This window comes from Notolepis coatsorum (assembly GCF_963971535.1).
Source record: "Notolepis coatsorum genome assembly, chromosome: 7".
NCBI classification, from domain to species: domain Eukaryota; kingdom Metazoa; phylum Chordata; class Actinopteri; order Aulopiformes; family Paralepididae; genus Notolepis; species Notolepis coatsorum.
In genome coordinates, this window is record NC_140171.1 from 120,512,496 (window position 1) to 120,539,325 (window position 26,830).

The 26,830-nt window shown below is 43.5% G+C and overlaps 1 protein-coding gene across 4 annotated transcripts in view; it reads left to right on the forward strand.

Moving 5' to 3' along the window:
• The window catches only part of ldb1b (LIM-domain binding 1b), an 80,422-nt gene that overhangs the window by 37,405 nt on the left and 16,187 nt on the right, over positions 1-26,830 (forward strand). Inside the window, exons 1-9 of one of the 4 annotated variants that reach the window (XM_084317871.1) lie at positions 7,060-7,318; positions 10,367-10,469; positions 14,734-14,778; positions 15,094-15,169; positions 15,347-15,449; positions 21,759-21,931; positions 22,471-22,593; positions 22,753-22,836; positions 25,442-25,565. In XM_084317871.1, the coding sequence (XP_084173997.1) occupies positions 10,450-10,469; positions 14,734-14,778; positions 15,094-15,169; positions 15,347-15,449; positions 21,759-21,931; positions 22,471-22,593; positions 22,753-22,836; positions 25,442-25,565 (748 nt within the window). In that variant the 5' untranslated portion in view covers positions 7,060-7,318; positions 10,367-10,449. Of the gene's footprint in view, positions 1-7,059; positions 7,319-10,366; positions 10,470-14,733; positions 14,779-15,093; positions 15,170-15,346; positions 15,450-21,758; positions 21,932-22,470; positions 22,594-22,752; positions 22,837-25,441; positions 25,566-26,830 lie in introns of those variants that run through there. The other 3 variants (XM_084317869.1, XM_084317872.1, XM_084317870.1) reach the window with 3 other exon arrangements.

The following is a 26,830-nucleotide window of genomic DNA, read 5'->3' on the forward strand; positions in this document are numbered from 1 at the left end:
ACATTATGTGCTAGGAGATAAGAGATATCTCATAAAGGCGAAGAGCGAGACGTTCAGCCAGTATTCATATAACTAGATCTAGGTTATAGGATAACCTTTCGTTATTTTTGTTGATATAGCAATTTTGTGTGGAAAAGTTTCTTTTGCACCGTAATGCCTTGAGCAGAACTCCCGTGGATCCGGCCCGGACACACAATATCAATAGATAATAGAGGATATCGATGGACTCATCACACAATATCAATGGAAAATAGAAGATATTGGGGCGTCCTGGTGGCTCACCATGATAGGACGCGTACCGCACGATCACAGCGTCCTGGGTTTGAATCCGGCTCAGGACATTTGTTGCATGTCATCTGCCTTGTTAGGACTCGGTAACAGGTGGGCTCAAATGCACAACACAGGAGACAGGATAATGTTCAACCCCGTAGGGCATTTAATAATACGTTGAAAAGGAGAAAAAACAAGTGCGGTGTGTGTGCGTCTTTAGCCTGGCGGGCGGATGACCGTGGCCGGTGGAGAGCACTGGGGTTTGTGAACTGTGGATGACACAGAGAGAAAAACCCAGGATAAGTCTTCACAGAAGAAAAGAAGAACACGAGGAAACATGATAAAAACACGATAGAAATAGAACATCAAAAATTACGAGAGGGTTGTATACATGGAAATACAACAGGTAGAGTATTCACATAACAAAAGACGCAAAAACATCATTATGGGAAATAATGTAGGGGATACTTGCCAGGCCATTCTTTTTTTTCTTTTTTTTTATATATATGTTTTTGTAGATTTTTATTGGTTTGTACTACCGGGCAGTCCGGTAGAGAGAGAGGGAGATGAGGAAATGGGAGACAGAGCAGGGGAAGATATTCGGCAAAGGACGGCGGGTCCGGGAGTCGAACCCGGGTCGGCCGTTTCATGACGCAGCGCGTTAGATGATGTGCTACTAGAGCGCCCCTGCCAGGCCATTCTTAAGGAAGATCTGACACTGATGAACGGAGACCCAGGTATCTTGTAGTGTAGTGTGATGATTAGAAGACAGGTGCGGAGCCTCCATCCATCATTGTGATTTGTGCCGATTGCGCGCCCATAGAGTGTGCGCCTAAGTGCAGGGGGTGTGTGAGACAGACACGGAGGTGTGTGACGGTGGTACAGAGGGTTGTGGAGGTGAAACCCCTTCTCTGTCCTGTCCTGTCCCCAATAAAAGCAGAAATGCCCTAAAAACATACCATAAAAAATATATATATTAGAAAATATCGATGGACTCATTACACAATGTCAATAGAAAATAAAGGATATCGCTGGACTCGTCACACAATATCAATAGAAAATATATTATATCAGGCGGTCAGGTGGCGTAGCGGAGATTGCGTTTGTCACCAACGCCGGAGACGCTGGATTTGCCTGTTCGAATCCAGCTCCCGGCGTGTCACCAGCTTGGCTGGCCGTTCACACTAATACAATTGGCAGTATTAGAGGGTGGGAAAGCTGGCGGGGTGGGTCCGGGTCGTTGTAAACAGCGACTCCTACAGTTCGGTCGGGGCGCCTGCTCAGCGCGGATCGGATCTAAGGGGGGTAGTGTGATCCTTCCACACGTTACACCCTCTCAGTGAGAGTCCACACTGCCAGGTGAAAAGAAGCGGTTGATTGGCTGGACGTGTGTCGGAGGAAGCACGTGATAGCCTCCACTCTCCCAGACCGACTGTGGGGGGTAAGTGCGCAGCGACCAGGAAGGGGATTGGGAATTGGCATAACGACTAACATTGGGATGGGAGAAAATCGGAGGAAAAAGGAGGGGGGAAAAAGATAAAAAAAAAAAAAAAAAATATATATATATATATATATATTATATCGATGGACTCGTCACACAATATCAATAGAAAATAGAGTATATCGATGGACTCGCCACACAATGTCAATAGAAAATATAGGATATCGATGGACTCGTCACACAATATCAATAGAAAATAAAGGATATCGATGGACTCGTCACACAATATCAATAGAAAATAGAGGATATCGATGGACTCGTCACACAATATCAATAGAAAATAAAGGATATCGATGGACGCGTCACACAATATCAATAGAAAATAAAGGAGTCACACAATATCAACAGAAAATAGAGGATATCGATGGACTCGTCACACAATATCAATAGAAAATAAAGGATATCGAGGGACTCGTCACACAATATCAATAGAAAATATAGGATATCGATGGACTCGTCACACAATAGCAATAGAAAATAAAGGATATCGATGGACTTCTAGTGGTCATGTTAATTGTATTTCAGTCTCATCTGTCTCAACATGTTTCTGCAGTAACCCTGCTAAGGTATGGACATTGACTTTACGATGATGTATTGATGTCAGAATCTTCCTAGTAGCTGCTTTAAATACTATGTTTCAGTCATCCGACCCTGACAAAGGTCAGATAACTGAAACCAGAGAGGCTCTGATGAAGGAAGATGACGCATTACACGCTGCACCAATGGAATCAAAACGGAACAGTTCCTGTCTTCTAAGTGGGCAGGACTTTTACACGGGTGCTATCGGGACTTTTACACAGGTGCTATTGTTAATGCTGTGAGATCGCAGGGCAAGACTCAAACAAACTTGTTTTGCGCTGGATGTAGTTTCAGTTTCAGTTTCAGTTTTTTGTATTTTGCACAGTTTAAAAATACACAAAAATAACAAATGATACAGTGCAGGAAGAGGTAGAGACCCCAAAGGGCTTATTTTGAAGCCTCCACCTAAACAATGTTAAAATGTCATAGTGTTATAAAAAACTGAAAAATAATATGACTCTAAGAGTAATGGCAATCTAATAATAACAAAAATATATATCATAGTATGTATGTGTGTGTGTGTGTGTGTGTGTGTGTGTGTGTGTGTGTGTGTGTGTGTGTGTGTCCTCAAACTCACAGTCCATTCTGTTTAAAATATTGTGGACATTTTATAGAGGAACAGTTTTTCGCCAGGTGGAAAAACCATTCCATAAGTTGTGTAAAGAAAAAACTGTTCTGTTCTGGAATATTGATGCTTTCTGGCGAACCAGTCCGCGATTACACCAGTTTAAGCGGAACCAAAGTTCTACCGTCCTCCGTCATCAACGCCATATACAGCTTGCTCTTTCTAGTACTACTCTCTAGCTTTTTCCTGGAGAACTCTCTTGATGCACAAATCGCTATCAAGCATTTTGTTTCCTCGGCAGACCACTGCAACTTTTCACCAATTTATTTTCAGTTTGAATGCACCGGCTGGTTCAGAATCAGTTTGAATGTACCGGCTGGTTCAGAATCAGTCTGAATGCACTGGCTGGTTCAGAATTAGGTCTGGAACCGGCATGGAGCCCCGCCAGTGTGAAAGGTCTATTATTGGGGTGAATGGGCGGGGTGGGCAGCCCACCAATGCTGCGCCTCGTGTAGCTCTCATGATGCATTACAGGAAGTGAGAATGACCCTTTGAAAGGTCTCTGCCGAAAAACATAGTCTTTCATAATAACGTTGAATGTAAGTGAAGTGTAGGACTTTTCTCCTTTGATGTCCACGACATGCAGGTGTGCAAAAGACAACACTTTTTTTTTTAAATATTATTTTATACAATGTTAAATCCCATGATTTCCATGTATTTTTCAACTGAGAGGTCATGAGATTATTTCTGAACGCCTGCCAAAAATGGTTGGGAACATAACTGGAAGAAAGAGATCAGGGGAAATGCACACACACACACAACCTCATGCATGCGCACACACACACACACACACACACACACACACACACACACACACACACACTCACTCACTCACTCACTCACTCACTCACTCACTCACTCACTCACTCACTCACTCACTCACTCACTCACTCACTCACTCACTCACTCACTCACTCACTCACTCACTCACTCACTCACTCACTCACTCACTCACTCACTCACTCACTCACTCACTCACTCACTTACTTATATTTTACTCACTACTTTTTACTTATTACTTTATGGCACATTTTCTCATGCCATGTTTATATATAGGCTATATATTTATTATGTGCAAAATAAATCAGCATTGCTTTTTGGTTAAGTGCCCCTGTACCCTAGATATGACCAGTAAAGTAAAACTAAAACTGAACTGGAATTGGATGCAATGATGAGTCAGTTGGTCCTGTCTGAGACACAGGCAGGAAGCCCTGAAAGCCACGGCGTAGTACACATGCACGCACACACGCACGCACGCACACACACACACACACACACACACACACACACACATACACACACACACACAAACACACACACACACACACACACACACACACACACACACACACACACACACACACACACACACACACACACACACACACACACACACACACACACACACACACACACACACACACACACACACACACACCCTGCTGGTCTCTGACAAGAACAAGTTACAGGTTGAAAAAGCCCTCAGCTCGGAACTAGGCAGAATCTGCATATGGCTCGCTGATAACAAACTATCATTACACATGGGCAAAACAGAGTCCATTCTCTTCGGTTCAAATAACAAACTCAGCAAGACCGACGGCTTCTCAGTTACAGTGGGTGACAATATTGTCACAAGGAAAGATGAAATTACCTACCTGGGTTCCATCCTAGAGGCTAATCTCTCCTGTGACAAAATGGCATCCAATGTAATAAAAAAAGTCAACCAACAAACTCGATTCTTGTACCGGATCTCCTCTCTGGTAAACAAGAATACCCTGAAGACTCTGGCAGGAGCACTCATTCAGGGGTACTACGACTATGCTTGCACCTCATGGTACCAAAGCACCTCAAAGGCGCTAAAAACAAAATTACAAACATCTCAAAACAAACTGGTCAGACTACTGCTTGACCTTACTCCTAGAACCCACCTCACCCCTGCCCACTTTGACAACCTAGGATGGCTTAGAGTAGACGACAGAGTACAGCAACTTGCAATGGGCCTGGTCTACAAGATACACTACACGACCAAGGTACCCATGTACATGTCAAAATACTTCCCAAAGGTCAGTGAATACCACGATCACAACACCAGAGGGAGCTCCACAAATCATGTTAAACCCAGATTCGGCTCAAATAAGGGACTAAACACGTTTCTTATGCCACATCAATGTGGAACGCCCTACCCAAAGCTGTAAAGGAATGTGGATCACTACCCACTTTCAAAACCTCTCTCAAGGGACACCTACGGGAGACTGCAATTCAACACTGGCCCCTGTAAATATCCTAACCCAACCCCCTCCAATGTACAGTCATTTACCTAGTATGGTTTTGTCAATAGTCCAATGTACAATTTTGTTTGTTTGTACAGTGTCTCCCCCCCCCCCCCCCCTCAATGTACAGTTTTACTTGTTTATACAGTGTGCCCCCCCCCCCAACCACCTCCAATGTAAATTACCCAGTATGGTTGTCAATATCCCAATGTACCCAACCCCCCCCACCCAACCTCCTCCAATGTACAGTTTCTACGTCAAATGTATATACTCCCTTTTCTTGACTCCTTCTGTATCACAAACAGTACTGTATTTGCAAATCTGGTATGTCATAAATGTATAGATGTAGCAGTACTGACTATCTGTATGTCATGTATGTCATATATGTCCTGATGAATTGAAAATGGGGGACCCTGATGTAAACAAGACGAAAGTCTTTCTCTGGTCTGCATCCCCTTAACAATTGTGTGTATTGAGCTGTACTGTATTGTACCCATTCTGCAATCTGTTAATAAAGTTTTCAATCAATCAATCAATCAATCAATCAATCAATCAATCAATCAATCAATCAATCAATCACACTACCTGTATTACCTGTATTATCAAGCAAGCAAGGAACATAAATTGCAAATGTACTCAGATATTCAGAGACCTTTTGGTGACATTAATGTGCTTAATTGACAATCAGGTGGATTGATACACACAGCACAATTAGCCAGACAGAGCATGACATGGCATCCTCCTGCCGGTAACATGCATCTCATATCTGGACTGTGTCTAGCTATGATTTATGGAGCAACCCCTCTTTCAACATCCCACGGATAACACACACACACACACACACACACGCACACATACACACACACACGCACACACACACACGCATACACACACACACACACACACGCATACACACACACATGCACACACACACAAAATAAACATCAAAAAGCAGTGACCTAGTACTGACTCTTGTTCTTTTTCTATCCCTGCTGGGCCATATGGCTGCGATCTGACTATCTGATTAAAATTTGAGGCGATTTAGGAGGATTTAGAGGTCTATGGGACTCTCCTTGGCTTTAGACTTAGTACTTCCTCTGTGTGTGTGTGTGTGTGTGTGAGAGAGAGAGAGAGAGAGAGAGAGAGAGAGAGAGAGAGAGAGAGAGAGAGAGAGAGAGAGAGAGAGAGAGAGAGTTTGATATAGGAGGGGAGCTTTTGATACAGTTCTGTTTGCAAACTCAAACGTGCCTGTGAACACAAACTGAAAACTAAAAAGAAATCTATCGATTAGGTCATTTCATTAAATATTCCTATTTTCTTGGTAGATTATGCCAATATTTGATGATTGGCATGATTATTACATATTAAAACGTTGGAGACTGGTGTGATCATGTGCTGGACATGTGTTTTGTGTCGTTTTAATTAAGCAGTTGCTGCTCATCTGCAATAATTAGTCTAGTAGTCTACACATCAAGCCTAATTGTAGTCAACGTTATTATCGGATTTAAGTCACGTTCACACAGTTCTCGGTCGACTGTATATTAGGTCAATTTCCATCCGTGTCAGTTATACGGAGGGGATGGATGAGATGCTGGCTGGGGGAAATGCTTAGCAAACAACCTTTCTGTGCAGCGGTTGTGCACCAGCCTGTAGTGGGGGAGGGAGAAAGGGGAGAGAGGGCGGTTGACGGTGCTGCTCGCCTCTTCCAGCGACAGAAGAGCGAATGCATTGCAGAGGGAGAGGAGGAGGAGGGCCTACAGCTATTGTTCATGTCCTCCCATGAACAAAGGGCTCATCGGGGTCCGTATGTAAACCCACAGCAGGCTGCAGCCCACTAACAAGGCCTCATGCGGGAGAAAACATAACCGACTCCCGCGATCCAGCTTTCTTTATATTTTAAACATTATAGCCTAGAGGATTTTTTTTTTGTAATTCTCAGTGGGACGTATTGGTTGTACGTTGCGTCCACACAGTGGGCCTCTGTCCGCGTCTTTACGCACGGAGCGCAGCGCCGCTCCATCACCACCGAGATCTGTAAACATCAATGTTCTGACTGATTGGACTTCTTTGCAGGTAAAAAGGGACGGTTTTGTGAAACGTACACTCTGCTCGATATATACGTACCTATTCCAGCCACTAACCCAACTTTAACATACAATCGGCTCGCAACGGCACATGCATATTAAAAATGCTTTCTTTCTAAAAAAAGATATTTTGCTTCAACGCTAATATGTTAGCCTCGTAGCTAACGCTGGCTATAACCAGGTACCATCTGGCTCCTAACGTTAGCCTGTTAGCTGTGCTGTGCAGCAGGCCCGACGGGATATAGGTGAAGTCAGCGTTTTAGCGACTGAATGTGTTTATTAAAATATGGATCATGTTTGTGCGTCGCGATCGCTTTTGGTGATGTTTGTTACAATGTAACCAGCGCACCCACATCACCTGTGTTCCAACGTTACAATGTAGCGGTTAGCATGGTAGCTTCACAGTTAGCCACCATTCTAATGGCTATTGTAAACAGACTATGTATCTGTTTCAACTTATTGACTGCTCGGCTGATTGGGGAAAAAGTTACATTGAACTTTTATTCAGGCACACTGCATTCACAACGTCAGCGTATTTGTTGTTGTTAGCACCAGCTAGTATCACATTAAGGCCCATTCCTTCGTTATGGGTCAACCAAAACAATCATGGTGGCTCATGCCAAGTCTAAAACTATTGCACGTAGAAATAATGCTGATTTGGGGGCATTTTCGGAATGGAATTCTGAAACAATGTTGTGTTGTACTTCAGACCTGTCAAACACTTGACTTTTGACACGTCAAATCAAAGTGAGTTAACCAAAGCTGCCACAATGCAACACATCACTCAAAGTCAGGAAGTGTGTTTGTGTGTGTGTCTAGGCTATGTATGTATGTGTGTGTATGTACGTGTGTTTGTGTGTGTGTGCCTAGGCTATGTATGTGTGTGTGTGTGTGTGTCTGTATAAGAGAGAGAGAGTCCAAATTCCCAGTAGAGGAAGTGGAGTCTTGCTGATGTGATTGTGACGCCCTGTCATTAACCACCAACAGGAGGGAAGAGGAGCTAATGGAGCTCTCAACAACTAATGGACACATAACCATTGATTATTTATTTATCTGCCCATTTGTTTTCCTCTGGTGGTGGTGCAGCCATTACTGCATGGTCACACCGTAAACAACTTGTTTTTACACAAAGTGTAGGCTGAGCCTGCATTTTAAAGGGAGAGTCCTCCTTGTGCTTGTCCTCAGCTGTTTGATTGTGATGCTTGGGGTGTGAGTGTCCTGATTCTGACCCCTCGATTAATTCTTTTTTCTAAATGCCTTCTTCTAGGCCTATAAGACAGAAGTTGATGTTAGGCTACTATAGCAATGGTAGTACATAAATCAAGCAGTATGATCCTTATCATTTGCTGACTGATGCTATCAAATTAACCCCAAATCTATACTGTGCCTGTAATATATAGGCAAGGATGCCCCCACTTAGTTCACCAATTGGTCAGTTTGGTTTTCGTCTACCAACACTTTATTTACTGAAATAATGTTTACTGAAAAATTTAACTCTTTTGTGGTAAGAGGAGATTTAGCATAAAGGGGTCCTTCTGCGTCATCCTTTCCCCTACAGGTTTGTTATCTAAATCAACCAATCAATTAGTGGACCTTTTCACTACTAGTTGACTTAAGTATTTCTTTAGTTGAGGTGGAGGACAGTCCTCCTATTGGCCCGGGCTTTGATCTAAATGAGGCGAGAGTAACATAATGTGTTTATGAGACCAACCTGTTTTGTGTGTGTGTGTGTGTGTCTGTGCATCTGATGAAGTAGAGGGAGGTTACTGTCCCTCTTAACCACACCCATGTCTCTTTGATGGTTAGATTTATGGGGTGTTTTCTTGAATAAGCCTGTCCTGGTGTCTGTGTGTGTTGCATATGCATTTGCATCTTTTTGTGCATCTGTCTCTGTATGTTTCTGTGTTATAATCAAAACACAGCAAAAGTATATTGAGCACAATTATTTTATATAGAAACCAAGGAGGCATTATAATAACCCCATTTCACCTATCTGTATTTTTGTTTCCTTCCATTATATAGATTGTTTACACAAATAATGGCCGTAGACCTATTCATATGCAGCCAGAACTTTGCTGTTATGATCATGTCCCCATTTCCCAATTAAATCAACATCCTCCACTTGGTTTAGTAAACTCACCCTTTATCTGACGTGTTCCCCTCTGTCCATGTGTTAACTCTAGATGTCTTCTCTCACAACCTCAGTGAGATGTTTAATATGCAGAGACAAGGCAGCCGGGGACATTAATGAGGCGGGGCTTCACCGTGGCGACGGTAGAGGTCGTGACCCAGCGGCCACCACGCCTGGATGGCCTTTATAGTGGAGCTGGGCAATTATAGCGGAGCAGGGGGCGGGGCTGTGTCCCATCAGAGTGGTTGTGTGTGAATGGGGTCAGTATATGGCTCTTGGTATTTCAGAGATGGGGCCCTACCCTATCTATTATGTTATATTGGGAGATCTGAGAAAGACCCGTTTTGGGAGTGATTGCATTTGGTATTAACTAAGTGACCATTTTGAAAAGGACCTCTCTTGTTGTTTTTCTGCCGTGCCTTCATGCCACAAGATGGGTACACAAGATGGGTGTGTAGTGAGGCCGGCCTGTGCACGAGTTCAGCCAGGTGACACGGTGTGACCCCTCACATGATCCACTTCCTGTTCAGCCAGGTGACACGGGTGTGACCCCTCACATGATCCACTTCCTGTTCAGCCAGGTGACACGGGTGTGACCCCTCACATGATCCACTTCCTGTTCAGCCAGGTGACACGGGTGTGACCCCTCACATGGTCCACTTCCTGTTCAGCCAGGTGACACGGGTGTGACCCCTCACATGATCCACTTCCTGTTCAGCCAGGTGACACGGGTGTGACCCCTCACATGATCCACTTCCTGTCAAACTGTGCAGTAGAATAAATGAAAACTCCAGCATGTCTTGGGAGCTCACGGTAAAGCCACAGTAAACCAGGACAGCTCAGTGAGTTTGTTGACATGTTCTTATTTGTGCTGATTCTAAGCTATGTCTCTCCTCTCTCCTCCAGGCTGTTCCTCCAAGTCATTCAAGCTGTACTCCCCCAAGGAGCCCCCCAACGGTAGCGCTTTCCCCCCCTTCCACCCCGGCACTATGCTGGACAGAGACGTGGGGTGAGTAACATCTCTGTGTACTGTTTGGGTGGGTGTCTTGCTGAGTCAGCTCTGGGCCAGCCGTTAGCCCCCTCCTGTCAGATCAGGCCAACAGGAAGCAGGACGGCCAACCTCTGGGGAGGATATGTGTTGTTGTTGCTGTTACATGCAGTTAGTACTGTGGTGGTGCTGCTCGTCTGTGTTGCTGTACTCTTGGATGATAGTGTTTTGTTGTGTGTGTGTGTGGGGGGTTATATGTCACACACACCATTGGAAGTTTGTATGTAGGGCAGCAAAATTAGTATTATTATTATAATTTATTAATGATAATAATAATAATAATAATAAAAAAAAGACATGGCATTGTTTACCACTGTCATTTTCTAATCCAAAAGAGGCTGCATTTATTTACATTATAATATATATATATATATATATATATATATATATATATATATATATATAATGTTTTTAATCGAATACAAAAGTATTCCAGATGGGCGGCTGATTAACACATTCAGGGCCATTGGGATCCATCTAATCTCACTCTATACGGCCAGCTTATCATAACAACCTTTCATTGTGTGTGAGGCTGTTTGTAGAGCTAAATCTATACTTTATATTATTGCTATCTGTCCATTGTCATTGTCAATTGACACTATAAACCGTCCCTTCAATATGCCTTAAATAAATACATTTTTCATCAATACGTTCCCATTTTATAGCCTCGTGAATATGAACGTTATAGCAGAATGTTCTGGGGTATTTCCTGGAAGGCGAGTTACAAGGCGCTAAGCTAATAATGTTAAATCGAATGGCGTTTCGGCTATAGACAAGTTAGAGCTAAAACTCAAAATGCATATAGTCGGTATCATGGTCCACCATGAATGCATGAAAGGGGGGGGGCGGGGGACGTCGTTTCTGATTATTGATTACCAATAACGGCATTAGCCTCAGTAGCCTCATTCGCTGACCGGGTGGATGGCTATCAAAGCAAGGCCCGACCAGGCTGAAATTTACATCAAATCGCTCTTACCTGTGGCCGGTTGGACTGCAAAAAGGATTTCCCAGTTATCGTTCGCCATCTGGTAGATCCATATGTCCATTGGCTGATGCTATATTCCTTTACTGCATACTGAATTCAGCGTCCCAAAAACTATTCCAGGCGATCGGCTACACGCATAGCTTTAGGCTAACAGAAAAGTCCATTCATGATTGGTCTGTAACAGGGAACACTGCATTATTGAGACAGCGCCCCTACGAGGATCTGGCCTGTAATGCACTTTTCCGAAGTCCAAGAGTAGGGTAAATCTGCAGTGCCGCTCGGTGACATTGAGTAGGATATTACAATGGAATAAAAGCCAAAACAACCTTACCACGTATATATAACTGTATGTAACTTTTACAGTTACAATTGAGTACAATTCCCTGACTGTATTAATAAGTATGGTATCATTAAACCACTACTGTCTTATGTACATTACTACTGGCCATACAGTACACAGGTATATGATGAGAACACCTCCACAATGACACGGTTCCACACACAACTGGGTTTAAGAATATTTATTAGCAGCAATGATAGTATATAAACAATACTTTACGTAGGGTTGCGCTTATAAGGCGAAAGAATGTGCGTGAGCAAATCAATAACGTAAGTCCATTCTCATATTACGCAGGAGATAATGAATACAACCTGAATCTTAGGAATTATATCTATGGTACACTAGTAAGGCAGCGGGAGATACTGGTAGGGTCCCTCCGGTTGTAGGCCAGCAGGGGGAGGAAATGTTCGAATGCAAGCTCTGGATCAACGAGGAATCAATAAACTCCAGCTACGGGAGACGGTACATTACTCCCTTGATCAGCAGACGAAAGCAGCAGCTGTAATCCAATTATGCTTGCAGCATAGGTGAAAGCTGGCCAGCCTCTCCAAGAGACGGGCTCAAGTGATGTTCCTCACGGGTAAATCCCACAGTAGTGGGTGTAGACGATTCTCCTCCGCTCCAACATCCACAGGACCAAAGCAATAATCCAGCTGGAAAGGGCTCTGCATTCACCGGTGTAGATTCTCCGGTGCGCGGTACTTCACATTAACTAGGTAGAACTTGACGTTATTCAACTAAGCTCTGACACTTTTCTATCCTATTCGCACGCGGTTATAAGTGCTCTATTTAGATGCACGGTTGCTCACTTCACTTGGTCGTTGACTCGTGATGAAGGCTTTACTAGTAAGGAACGAACGATACGTTGAACGAACGTATTAGGATAAGACAAGACTACTGCTGTATCCACCTGCGACGTATTTATACGTACGGTGAATAATCTAGTGCCAACCTTATTTCTGTCTCGTATCCCTGGGCAAAGCCGGGCATGTACAGACATGTCTTAACGGTGACTTTGAACTAGACCTTGGGGGTATGGCAGTGGCGCCTAAGGGACCGCTGTCCAATAGGAGAACGAAATATTATGGTCTGTACTAGGTTAAAGGGATATTCCGTGTATATGTACAAAGAATACACAAGGGATATCAGACGATATACAAATAGTATACATGGGATCTCAAGCAATAAATATATATATTCGGTTTAATCTGACCCTTTGTAACAACGTGGTTGGCTTTTAATCGTTGGATCCGAAACACGTATATATACGTGGTTGGCCCCGAATGTGTTAAGGTACTCTAGTGCTGTGTATACTCATCCTTAGGCCATGAGCAACTTCATTTTAGGCTATCTCAAACCTACCCTCTTTTCTTCATCCTCCAATCTCACAACTCGTAAATTAAACTCGCAAACAATGTTTGTCCGAGGAAAGCGACAGCTGTGATTGGATGATCAAGAGAAAAGAGGGTGGGGTTTGAGAAAAGTAAATTATATTAATTTAACACTGAGCAAGTCCTAAGCATCGGTCTCTTGGGCAGGGCTGTACGCTAAGTTTTTTCACTAGGGGCACAGGTGCCCCTAAATGAGAAATTTAGGGGCACAGAATCTTTTTTAGGGGAACCTTTTTAAATAAAATTTTTACCATCATAGTGCAAAAAAAATATGTTCCTGCCTCATTACTGTGGTCGTTTTATTTAACATTTAAGTGCTTTTGTTTTCCGGTTTGTATCTTTTATAATGAACCAACTGAAGTATTACCACAGCTGCAAACATTTCTTCTTTCATTGATAACAGTGTATTAACAGTGTTCATTAGGGATGGGTATCGTTAGGATTTTATCGATACTACTACTCTTATCGATACTGCTTAACGGTTCTGTACTTTATCGATACTCTTATCGGTTCTTTTTGATTATTTTGCAAGAGAAAAAGACAATTAATTAAGAACACGCACCTCAACTACCCGTATGTGCATTTGTGTGAGCGCTCGCAAGTGTGTGTAAACTAACAGCCCCACTTCTCCTGCAGACAGAGTGAGACGGAGAGAGGAGAGATAGTTCGCAACATTTAAATTCCTCGAAAAAAAACTCGGGTGGGCATCCCTACTCGCAAGAGTGCCCCCAAATATTTTTCTCTACTCGCAGAGGCAAAATTCTGGCGCAATGTGCGATGCCCTCGTCGCACTGTACAGCCCTGTTGGGGCTTATTTATTTATTTATTTTTATAGCTGAAAGACAAATTCAGCAGAAAAAGCTGTGCCAACATTATATATTATAAATTATATCACAATAGCAATATTCATAAAAAATAATAATATTTGTGGTGTTGGCTGTGTAGTGTAGAGGTCTAAGCACTCGCCTACCACCGCAGAGACCCGGATTCAATTCCTGGTAGTGGTGCCACTGGCTTGGTCAGTCTTCCCTGCGAACACAGTTGGCCATGTTTGCGGGAGGGAAGCTGGTTTGGGTTGTGAGTCCTGGTCGTTGCAATAGCGACTCCTACTGGTTGGTCGGGGCACCTGTTCAGCAGCGAGGTCGATCTGGGGTGCGATAGCATGAACCTCCACACATGTTATGCTCTCCCAGTGAACGGGTGTAACGGCTGGCGATGCCACATGTGTAGGAGGCATGTGGTAGTCTACATCCTCCCCAGACAGTAGGGCAATGTAACGACCAGGAAGGGAATTGGCACAATGACTAAATTGGGGTTATGGGAGCAAAAGTAAAAATAAATACAATTTTGAGTGTAGTTAAGAGTTATTATACACTAACTGTCTGTATCGTGTAGTTTGTGTCAAGTCTGGTCTCTTAACCGACCAGGTGTCTGTAAGAGGACAGCAGTATGACTGCCTTAACCTTTCAAATTATCTTTTTGTGACGGTTTTGTCTTCTGTCTTCCCAGCCCCACCCCAATGTACCCTCCCACATACCTGGAGCCTGGGATCGGGTAAGACCACTTGACCTCTCACTATCTCTTTGGACTAAAGTGGGAACTGAAAGAGCCAGTGGCACACATGCACAGATAAGACTGTGGCAAGTTCAGGCCTTATCTCGCTGTCAACAGAGATTTCTTACATTTAGTCTAGGATGAGAGGAAAATATCATGTAGGTTTTTGGCACAGCCCAACTATGAAACCATTTATAGTGCGTAGAGCTTTGGACGGTGTCCTGGCCAGGATGTCTGTTGTTTCAATCATGTCTGTCATATTGCCATGAGCTAATCCCTCTGCTCTCTTCTTCCTGTCCCTCGCGGTGGCTCCAGGAGACACACGCCGTATGGCAACCAGACAGACTACAGAATATTTGAGCTCAATAAACGGCTACAGAACTGGACAGAGGTACATGCACACATGCACATAAACACACAGACAAACAGACATCTTGAACATTTCATTGATAATTATTTATTTATCTGTTTCCCCCCTCTCTCTGTCTCTCTATCCCCCTCTCTCTGTCTCTCTTTCTGTCTCTGTCTCTCTCACCCCCTCTCTCACTCTCTCTGTCTCTCTCTCTAGGAGTGTGATAACCTGTGGTGGGATGCCTTCACCACAGAGTTCTTTGAGGATGACGCCATGTTGACCATTACTTTCTGTCTGGAAGACGGACCCAAACGTTACAGTAAGAGACACGTCTCAACTTCTGTAGCTGTGTTGTAGTTTTAATTAACGTTTTGGTTTGGACTGGGTTTTTAAATCGTTATATGGACTGTAATAATAATAATACACTTTATTTGTATAGCACCTTTCATACAGAAACTGCAGCTCAAAGTGCTTCACAACAGAAAAAAGACACATAAAATGAGCACATAAAGTGCAGACATATAAAATCAGGATTAGGATCTAACATCCCAACAGGCCACCTTGTTAATTGATTCTGTTTTAAATAGACAATAATAAAAAGAGTAAGATAAAATAGTGCAGTGCAATAACATTGTAGAATAGATACCTTTTTCTTTACAGTGCAATAAAATAGTTCTGGATTATTGTTCAACAGTTCAAAGTCGTCTTTACCTTCTCTGTTTGGTATCCACAGTTTCCCTCCTGTTTTATACCCACTTTGACCCTTCGAACCTCCCACCCAGGGCAAACCTCCCTCTCAGGGCGCAGTTCTCTCTCTCAGGGTGCAGTTCTAGGCCTGGGTCCTACACAGTTTTAAAGCCCGACAGTCTCATTTACATTTAGTCATTTAGCTGACGCTTTTATCCAAAGCGACTTACAAGTTCTGTACGACAAGACCGCAAGAAGGGTACAACTCTATCAGCTGAGTAAAAATGTTCATCAAAGTGTTGCGTGTTACAGTGTAGGTTAGTTTATTAGGACAAGTGCATGACAGTAAGGTTAGTCAGGGTTAGATTTTTTTTTTTTTTTTTTTTAATCATTTCAGATAATGGTTGAAGATACCCATATCAAACAAGATAATCTCTTGTTTGATACCCACACAGTTGAATACCTGACAGTTTTGAACCTGTAATAGACAGAGTAAAATAATACAGTGCAATAAAATAGTAGAATAGAATAGATAGTAAGAGTGTATTAGAAGGCTATGGTGAAGAGGTATGTTTTTAGCTTATTTTTGAAAATATTTCAGAGATCTAGCTTCCCTAATGTCCATAGGTAGTGTGTTCCATAACTTTGGTGCATAGTTTGCAAAGGCTGCATCCCCGATTTTCCTTAGACTGTGGCTTGGAACTTTCAATAGACCAGTAGTAGATGGTCGCAATGTTCTAGGAGGCACATAGTTAACTAGAGAATTTGCAATGTAGCTTGGTCCTGTTCCATTTAGTGCTTTGTATATAAGGAGGAGGACCTTGATCAATTCTAAATGTTACCGGAAGCCAGTGTAGGTTAGCTAATACTGGACTGATGTGGTCTCTCCTCTTGGTTCTAGTTAGTAGCCTAGCTGCCGAGTTTTGACTGAGTTGGAGTCGTTCTGTTTTTTTTTTTGGGAGGCCAGTGAGGAGTGCATTACAGTAGTCAAGTCGGCTTGAGATAAAGGCATGGATCAGTTTTTCAGCATCTTTTTGATTTATAAACAGCCGTACCTTAGCTATGTTTCTAAGGTGGATTATTTTTTGTCACCTTGTTGATGTGTGATTTAAAGCTTAGGTCTGAGTCTATTATAACACCAAGACTTGTAACTTCGGGTTTGATCCAAGGAGTAAGTTGCCCCATATTGCTCTGTAATAGGGATGTCCCGATCACGTTTTTTTGCTCCCGATCATGTGATTTTGAGTATCTACCGATACCGATCTTTCCCGATCCGATAAATTTTTTTTTTTAAGTATACCGGTAATTTTAAGGATTGCAATGCCTCGCTTGAATGAAGTTAACTTTTCACCTGGATATGACTATTGGTTTGTTTTGGCAAAATTCTTCTGCTCTGTGTGACAATAAATAAATGTGATTATATGCAATTTAAAACCAAAAACTAAGGCCTCAGTATGAGTTTAAGACGTGAACATGGTCATGTTTGTTGAAAAAAAATAAAGAAAATATTCCCATTATTTTTTTGCCGATCCCGATCTTCGGAAAATCACGTGATCGGCCCAGATCAAGTGATCGGATCGGGACATCCCTACTCTGTAACATTTCTCTTTTTGTTATAGGACCGACTAGTAGGATTTCAGTTTTGCCCTCATTTAAATTTAGGAAGTTGTTCGTCATCCATTTGTTTATTGCTAAGAGACAGGCGGAAATGGAGTTAATAGCTGTGTGATCATTTGGTTCAGCGGAGATGTACAATTGTGTGTCATCTGTGTAACTATGGAAACATACATTGTGTTTTCTAATGATGTCTCAGAGTGGCAGCATGTATAGTGAGAATAATAATGGACCAAGGCAGCTCCCCTGTGGAACTCCGAAGTAGGCGTCATGTTTCTCAGAAGAATGATCTCCAAGCCTGACCTAATATTTTCTCCCTTTGATATATGTTCTGAACCAGTTTAATACATAGTCAAAAAGACCAACTAACTGTAGACGCCATATATAGAATTATGTATAGATGGGAAATGGGAGCCCTCTTCTTCTGTGGATTTGAGCATTACCTCACTGGGGGACCCGATGGCGCTTGTTGCCACGAATACCGTCCTTGGCTGTAGGACGCATCAGTGGTCTGAACGGAGACTGTGCAGGTGGTGGCAGTTGAATAAAAATAAGTTATTATAAGATGACTTTATATGTTACCTGATGACATCATTGCCCATAACATCCAGCCATAAGCCTGCTGACTTGGCGGCAAACCAACTAAATGGTAACAAAGTAACCCTAGTGTCTGCTACAAAGTGAAAATGTGAAGGCAAGGCAGGTGACGTGACCGGTGGTCCAATAATGCTTCTAGCCAGTGGCTCATCATGAGCGACAGACTCGTCATGCAGGTGGCCATAGTTTGATTATTTCCAGTTTACCACAGAGCATTAATGTGTATGGGAATGTCCTTTCTATACTTTATTCTATTCCTATGGTGCACACTGACATCATAATGAACTGTGGAATGCTCATATTGCGAGTGTTTCTAATGTTGCCACTTGACAATTCAGCCATGGCAACGTTGTCAAAGAAGCAGGCATGGACTGAGATTTTGCTGTTGTCAGAATGTTTCCTCACTGCTTACTACATTAAGAACCTCTCTCACATTATTACTATTATGTAGTGGAGTGGTTTGATATTGTAACTGTAAATGAAATCTGTGAGAATTATTCTCTTGGACACATTTCAACTGCAGGCCCAATCTTTTTTTTCTTTTTTTTTCTTGATCTTTTTAGCTCATTATGTGTTCATTGCGCAGTCGTCAGTTTGTAAAAAAAAATGTGTTGTCAATTCAGGAATCACACTGGAATCTGATATTGTCCACATTTAAAAGCTAATGTGGGAATCTAATATTGGCCACATAATTTTTTCTTTTTAATATATATATATATTTTTATAATAATGTTTAACTTTTCGACACCTGTTCACTGTGAACACCCGCCGTGTCTTTATATAACAAGGCTGGTCCTCTGATGGACATTGGAAGACACTTTATTGATAAAGAAGAACGTTACCGCCTTATATCACATTGCCACTTTACATCACATCACTATCAAACCCGCTCTAATGACTATCACTCCCAGTGCCTCAAGCACGGACTGAAGGAGCTGCTTCTAGTGTTGATGCACTGGCCTCGTAGAACACTTTTACAACATCTCCTGAAGATCAATACACTGATGCCTTTTAAGGCAGTTCAAACATTTGATCATGAACCTTCCCATCCCTGAATGCGGTTGTTTTAACTCATTTGTTTTGTTTATCTGACTTTTATTTTTGTTTTGATCCACCATAACTGATCTCGGCATCGTTGTAAACAATGTTTCCTCTGAGAAATGAATGAAGGTTGAATGAATGAATGTATGAATAAATTAACGAGTTACAACCTCTTGAATCTTCCAAAACCTAAGTCCTTTGTGGTTGGACCATGCTGTTGTTGGTTGTCGGTGGCAATGGCACATGCCGTTGTGCAACCAGTTGATATATGGTCAACTTGCTGTCCAGTGTCCACCATTTACATTTAGTCATTTAGCTGACTCTTTTATCCAAAGGGACTTACAAGTTCTGTACGACAAGTCATCAGGAAGGGCATCAGGAAGGGCACAACTCTATCAGCTGAGTAACAATGTTCATCAAAGTGTTGAGTGCTACAGTGTATGTTAGTATATTAGGACAAGTGCATGACAGTAAGGTTAGTTAGGTTTAGATATATTTTATTTTTTTAGATAATGGTTGAAAGTCAAGATAGACCGCGCTCTCAATATCTGACACTGGGTGCTGAAATCCCGAAGATTAAATAGAAGAAAGCAGGAAGCCGGACCAGCACTCTCAAATTCAAACGTTTTAATCACAGCATTGAACAAACATGTTTCGGAACAAAAGTTCCTTCGTCAGTGTTGGCTGCGATTAAAACCTTTTGAATCCGAGAGTGCTGGTCCGGCTTCCTGCTTTCTTCTAGATAATTGTTGAAGAAGTGCGTCTTTAGTCGACGGCGAAAGATTGGACGGGTTTCGGCTGTCCTAACTGTGGTGGGCAGTTCGTTCCACCATTGTGGTGCAAGGACTGAGAAAAGGCGGCTTCTCCTTGATGACCCTCCCGGAGCTCGGATAGGAGTGGGTCTGAGACGGCCAAAAGATGTGAGCGTAGGGGTCTTGAGGGTGTGTAGTTAGAGACCATTGACCGGAGGTAGGCGGGAGCGGTTCCCTTTGCCGCACGGTATGCCAGGTCGAGGGATTCGTGAGGCAATCGGGAGCCAGTGCAGGTCCCTAAGAAGTGGGGTGACATGGGCTGACTTCGGTAGGTTTGAGATCAGGCGTGCCGCTGCGTTCTGAATGAGTTGAAGAGGCTTGGTGGCAGTGGTCGGAAGGCCAGCAAGCAGTGCGTTTCAGTAGTTGAGGCGGGAGATGCCTGTTGATTGGACGAGGAGTTGGGTGGCTTCTTTTTCAGGAAGGTGTGGATCCTTCTGACGTTGCTCAGGAGGAAACTGCAGGTTCTGGTTGTTGCTGCGATGTGAGCGGAGAAGTTCAACTGGTCGTCGAGGACAACACCAAGGTTCTTGGCGGTTGTGGACGCGGTCACAGCTGCATCCTCGACTGTGATGAAAAGGTTGGATTTGGCCGGCAGGTGGAGCAATTCTGTTTTGCTTAGGTTCAGTTTGAGGTGGTTGGTCGTCATCCAGGCGGAGATGTCGGACAGACAGGCCAAGATCCGCTCAGAGATGTGGATATCTGAGGGAGGGAAGGAGAGGAAGAGTTGAGTATCATCTGCATAGCAATGATAGGAGAAGGCATGAGACGTGATAATGTTACCCAGAGATTTAGTGTAGAGGGAGAAGAGAAGGGGTCCTAAGACCAAGCCCTGGGGGACACCCGTCCGCAGGGGGTGGGTAGGTGGCTGACAGGGTCCCTCTCCATGACACTTGGTAGGAGCGGTCATTGAGGTATGATGCCACAGATTTCTAAAACAGATGTTTTTTTTTATCTACTTTTTCTCCAATTTTCTATTTTTCTCCCATCCCCAATTTCGTATTGTCCAATCCTACCCTCCCCTGTCTCGAACGCTGTTAGGCCATGCCTCCCACAGGCCGGCTGCAATGTGGACGAAGCCTTGCATCACGTGTCCCCTCCGGTACACGAGGAGGCAGCCGTCGCATCTTTTCACCTGCACAGCGCGATCTCTCAGCGGCGAGGGTCTGCGTGGGAGGGTCACGCCGCCCTCGTTGCTTCCTGATTCTGCTGCGCAGGCGCACCAACCGACCTGTAGGAGTCGCTGTCCACAACGTCCGATCCCCACCCACCAGCTTCCCACCCCTAACACTGCCAATTGCGTTAGTATGAACAACCAGCCAAGCTGGTAGCAATGCCGAGAGCTGGGCTCGAACCCAGCATCTCCTGCATTAGTGGCGAGCGCCTTAATTCAGTACTTCTCTTTACTGTTGCAATGATATGAAAAGTCTCCCAGGATGAAGACTTTGTGTGATTTATGTATGATGATAAATTTGTTGAGACTGGAAAATGTGATGCAAAGGATGGCTTTTTAAATAAAAATTGTATACTACAATTTGAATAACCGTATAGTGTTTTCACAAAAGAAGATGTAATGATATATGTTTAGTTTATTTCAATTTCATATAGCTTTTTAAATTAGTTCTAATAGTTTATTTTCATTGCTCAGGGGTTTGGAATAGGTTAATTTAGCGACCTTCTTTGCACATGATTGTTGTTATGTGATGCTCGAGGATCTTCAACCACCTGTCCCTGCATGAATCCTAACCCTGCTGGTGACATGACCTCCTAAGCTTTTTTAAGCTCGAGGAAAACCGCGAGTTGACCGTAACAAAACTAATATTTTAATTCTGTACTTTTCTCAAATTGTCCCATTTTCTTTCCCCATCTCTTCTTTCCAGCAATTGGCCGGACGTTGATTCCGCGGTACTTCCGGAGTATATTCGAGGGGGGCGCCACTGAGTTGTACTACGTGCTGAAACACCCCAAGGAGTCCTTCCACAACAACTTTGTCTCCCTCGACTGTGATCAGTGCACCATGGTCACCCAGAACGGCAAACCCATGTTCACACAGGTCTGTCAGTCAGTGTGTCCCTGGAAACCCTCTCCGCTTTACACAAATAGAATCCCACACAGCTCACTCGCAGCATGGAGAAGTACTGCAACGTTAAGGGCACATTCTAGAATGGCGTCATTGTAGGTTCTCCAACATTTTGGGTTGTGGGTTTGGAGGTTGTCTGAAGGCCAAGTTAGTGGGTGGTACTGTGGTGCAGTGGTTTGCATCGTTACCTCACAGCAAGAAGGTCCTGGGTTTAGCAGGGGGCCTTTCTGTGTGGAGTTTGTATGTGTTCTCCCTGTGCTCGTGTGGGCATTACAACTGGGTGTGGGCATTACAACTGGAGTGCTCCTAAATAGTTAGGATGGGTCAAATGCAGAGGATACATTTCAATCCAAAGGGGATTAATAAAGGTTGAACTTAATTTAAACTCACTGGAGACTTCACGGCCCACATTAGCCCAAAATAGAGATGAATAAAAATTATTTGTCCCTTTCTCTTTGTAATGTTTTTTAAGTTCACCTCATGCTAAACACAGCACCTCTGACTTGCCGTAGGTGTGTGTGGAAGGGCGCCTGTACCTGGAGTTCATGTTTGATGACATGATGAGGATAAAGACGTGGCACTTCAGTATCAGACAGCACCGTGAACTCATCCCCCGCAGTATACTGGCCATGCACGTGAGTGGACACCACAGGCATGGGAGACACCGCACAGACACACCCAGAGAGCATGACGATGGTATCCGTGTGTCTGTTAACTCTCTAATCTGTGTATTGTTGTTGTTTTTGTTGTTGTTGTTGTTGTTGTTGTTGTTGTTGTTGATGATGATGGTACAGGCCCAGGACCCTCAAATGCTGGACCAGCTGTCCAAGAACATCACAAGATGTGGCTTGTCCAACTCCACCCTCAACTACCTCCGAGTAAGTCACACACAAACATGCACCTGACATCTTTAATGGTATACTACACAAACATACACGTGACACATTTTAATGGTATACTACTCAATCATACACCTACACCTTTTAATGGTATACTGCAAACATACACCTGACACCTTTAATGGTATACTACAACCATACACCTGGCACCTTTTAATGGTATACTACAAACATACACCTGGCACCTTTTAATGGTATACTACAAACATACAACTGACACCTTTTAATGTTATACTCAGGCATTAAAGCGTTCCGTCTTGAGATGGATTTCTGTCTATTTGATTATATTTATATAATATTTTGATTTATATTAAAAATATATATATATATTTTTTAATATAAAGTTTGCCAATAGGGATGTATCAGTAGTATTGGCAGTGGTAGTAGTCGTAATAGTAATCCAGTCTATTTTTTTTCTTCTAAAAAATAAACTAGTTCAACACAGGTAACTACTTTTGCTTAATTTCTTTGATGGCTCAAATGTATGCTCTAGTGTTTAGTCGTTTTGTGTTTTGAGCACAAAGTTCATCATAGATCTAGCCTCTTAATTTTGCTCTCAAAGTGCACCAGATTGATGCATTTAACTTTAAAACTTAAATCTGCCGGGGGGGGGGCATGCCCCCGGACCCCCCTAGAGGGGCAGAGGTTCACCCACCACCACAGTCTCACTAAATCCTGTGGGAAACACTGACTCACATTTTTTTACGGCTGTGGGTAGGGCGTTCCACATTGTTGTGGCATAATTGCGAAACGTGTTTAGTCCCTTGTTTGTATGATAACAAGCCTTTTATGCCCCTTTTCCACTGCATGGTACCTACTCGACTCTACCCTACTCTACTCGCTTTAGGTACCTGGTACTTTGGTAATGGAAAACCGAAAATGGCGAGTAGAGTAGAGTCGAGTAGGTACCATGCAGTGGAAAAGGGGCATTAGTTCATGGTTCAAAGTAATGGGAAAAGGGTGCTAGCTCGCCATCAATCAGAAGCTAGCCACAAGACTTGCATTCACGCTCTCCAGCACACAGCCTTCCTGCCTGGCACAACAACCACAACAGTAGGGTCTATAGTCACAGTCAGGACAGTATGCTCTACAAGTAGGCTCCCTTAAAATGCTAACGCTATTAAAAAATAAATACAGTGGAGGTTAAAATAAGAATAGACTTGGCCTGAAAAAATTCATATCATCGAAATAGTGGGCAAGGCGCTCGCCACGAAATCTGGAGACGCTGGGCTCGCCTGTTCGAGCCCAGCGCTCCACATTTGCTTTCAGTTTAGCTGGTCGTCCGTACTAATACACATTGGCCGTATTAGGGGGTGGGAAACTGATGGGTGGGGATCGGGCGTTGTGGACAGCGACTCCTACAGGTCGGTTGGTGCGCCTGCGCAGTGGAATCAGGAAGTGTCGGGGGCAGCGTGAGCCTCCCACGCGTTACTCCTCGCTAATGAGAGATCGAGCTGCACAGGTGAAAAGATGCGACTGCTGTTACCTCAAGTACCGGAGGGGACTTGAGCTATGTATGACTTAGTCCACATTGCAGCCGGCTTGTGGGGGGCAAGAAACGGCGTTCGTGACAGGGGAGGGTTGAATTGGATGATACGAAATTGGGATGGGAGAAAAAGTGGATAAAAAAAAATATGTTTTTATCATTTTCTGCAGTACTTCCCAGAATGTGAGATATAGGCACAAATGCATATATTAGATCATCAAATGCAGTTTGATACCGATCGACGCTATTTTAAAAATGTCAACTGTACATGGTCCTAAGGGTTATTATGACTGATCATGCGCGGGTGAACAGAGGGGGGGGGGGGTCATTTATAATTCCGTGATAGTCGTTTGATGCTTCATGTAGTATGGGTGATATATTGATCAGAGCAGTTTGTATCGAAAATGATAAACAAAAACGCTGAAACTCACGTCAGTCTCCTTGTACCGTTGGGCGATGAGAGTGGAGCAAACGGATCCCAGTTATGTGGTGGGGATCTAGGCGATCCATTTCCGGTTTGTATATTACTAATACACGCCCAAATCATGTAGATTATTGAGTTATGGCAAAGATCCATATCCACGGTGTGTGTATTGAGTCCCGCGACGATAAACGAGTGGCCGGACGGAATTAGGGGATGGACCGAGCTGCAATGGGCATTTCCGGTTTGGCAACTCACCGATCAGCCACCAGGTGGCAGTATTGAAGCGTTGCAGAGTTGTGCTGAGTCCCGCAGCATCTGACAAGGCTCTGTGAGTGAAATATGAATACCATGGCGAAAATATGAAATTATGATCAGAATCACGTCGTAAGCCGCTATTGGCAGAATTCGCATGAACTTGAAACCTGTTGTACGACGTTTTTGGCGGGGAAAGGGTTAATGGTATACTACAAACATACACCTGACACCTTTAGTGGTATCCTACATTTATTTTTTTAAATTGGAATAAAATGGAGCTGGATGTACTGATGTGACACACAAGTCACGTAGGCTTCTTAAGATGGGCGGCGTGTTCCTTTGAGCAGCATCGTTCATGGAGTTCACGATGCCGGTACGTAACCAGTAACACGTGTGTGTTGTGCCGCCTCTCCGTCCAGCTTTGTGTGATCCTGGAGCCCATGCAGGAGCTGATGTCGAGACACAAGACCTACAGCCTCAGCCCCAGAGACTGTCTCAAGACCTGCCTCTTCCAGAAGTGGCAGAGGATGGTGGCACCACCAGGTAAGGACCACATTCACACACACACTCTTAGCTGTCCATCATATTCGATGATGACGCTTGCTCCAGGGATGGGGGGGGGTTCAGCGACGCTGCCGCTGGTGCCACTTCTTGTGGGCGTTGAGTCCGATCCTTGAGCCACACACCCGTCCACAGATGGCGCAAGGGAAGCCAGGGGGGGATGCCAGCCGCCCGCTTGTGTCGTTGTGTACGCCTCTCAGATCTTCAGTCTTGGTTGGTTTGGTGTATTTGGGAAACTGCAGTGGCACAAGTGACTTGTCAGGCTGATCTGCAGAGTGCCAGAGTTTCAAGCTGCGTGGTGTTGATGTTTGCCCACTTTAGGAGGTCCCTGTCTCTTTTGGCCTCCAGCAGCCCAATTTGCTCCTCTCAGTTGGACACACGCACATGTTTTGGAATTATCGTGGGATGTTTGTTCATAATGCTTTATTTCAAAACCTGGGATAGTCAATTCAGCTGTTCAACGACAAAAAAGTGACATTTACATTTAGTCATTTAGCTGACGCTTTTATCCAAAGCGAAACAAAACATTTGAACATCAATGCTGACAAATTCTTGGATATTGTGCTATATATAGGGTTGATACCAGGCTAAAGCAGGGTACTCAAATCTGATACGAAAAGCCATCATGTGGGAGACGGAGCAATTTGATATTTTGTGTTTTGGACCTTAGCGAAGTATGTTGGATCTGTTTCCATGGAGCAAATGGATTATATCTCAATTATTTTGGTTCAGTGACCTCAAACTAATGGTCTGCTGTTCAGTAAAAGTGATGGACTGCATTGGTACTTCAGTTCCCGCTGCATCGGCTGATGCATACAGTTTAATAGGACTCGGAAGTTTCTGTATTGTCAAGGAAATAGTGGTGGTGGGTAAAAAACACAGCTGATGAAATATATCTGTCACGCATTTAACACTTTGGCTGCCTAAGGTTAAATTCATGATATACCATAGATTGCCAGCGCTATTTGTCTATGGAGAAAGTCCCCTTCTTTGCAGGGCTATAACTTTTTAAATTCTATTGCTACATTGCCATTATTAGGGCCCATTCAAAGTCCTATATGTATTGTTCATTGTGTAGCAACGTTAAACTTTTTCATTCACATATTCATAGTAAAGTATGGTCTAATGTATAAGTATGTTTTCATCTCTTTCTGCAGCTTTCTCCAGAACGTGATATATAGCCCCAAATGCATTATATTGATGATGAAATACAGTTTGATGGCAATCAGCGCGATATAAAAAATTCC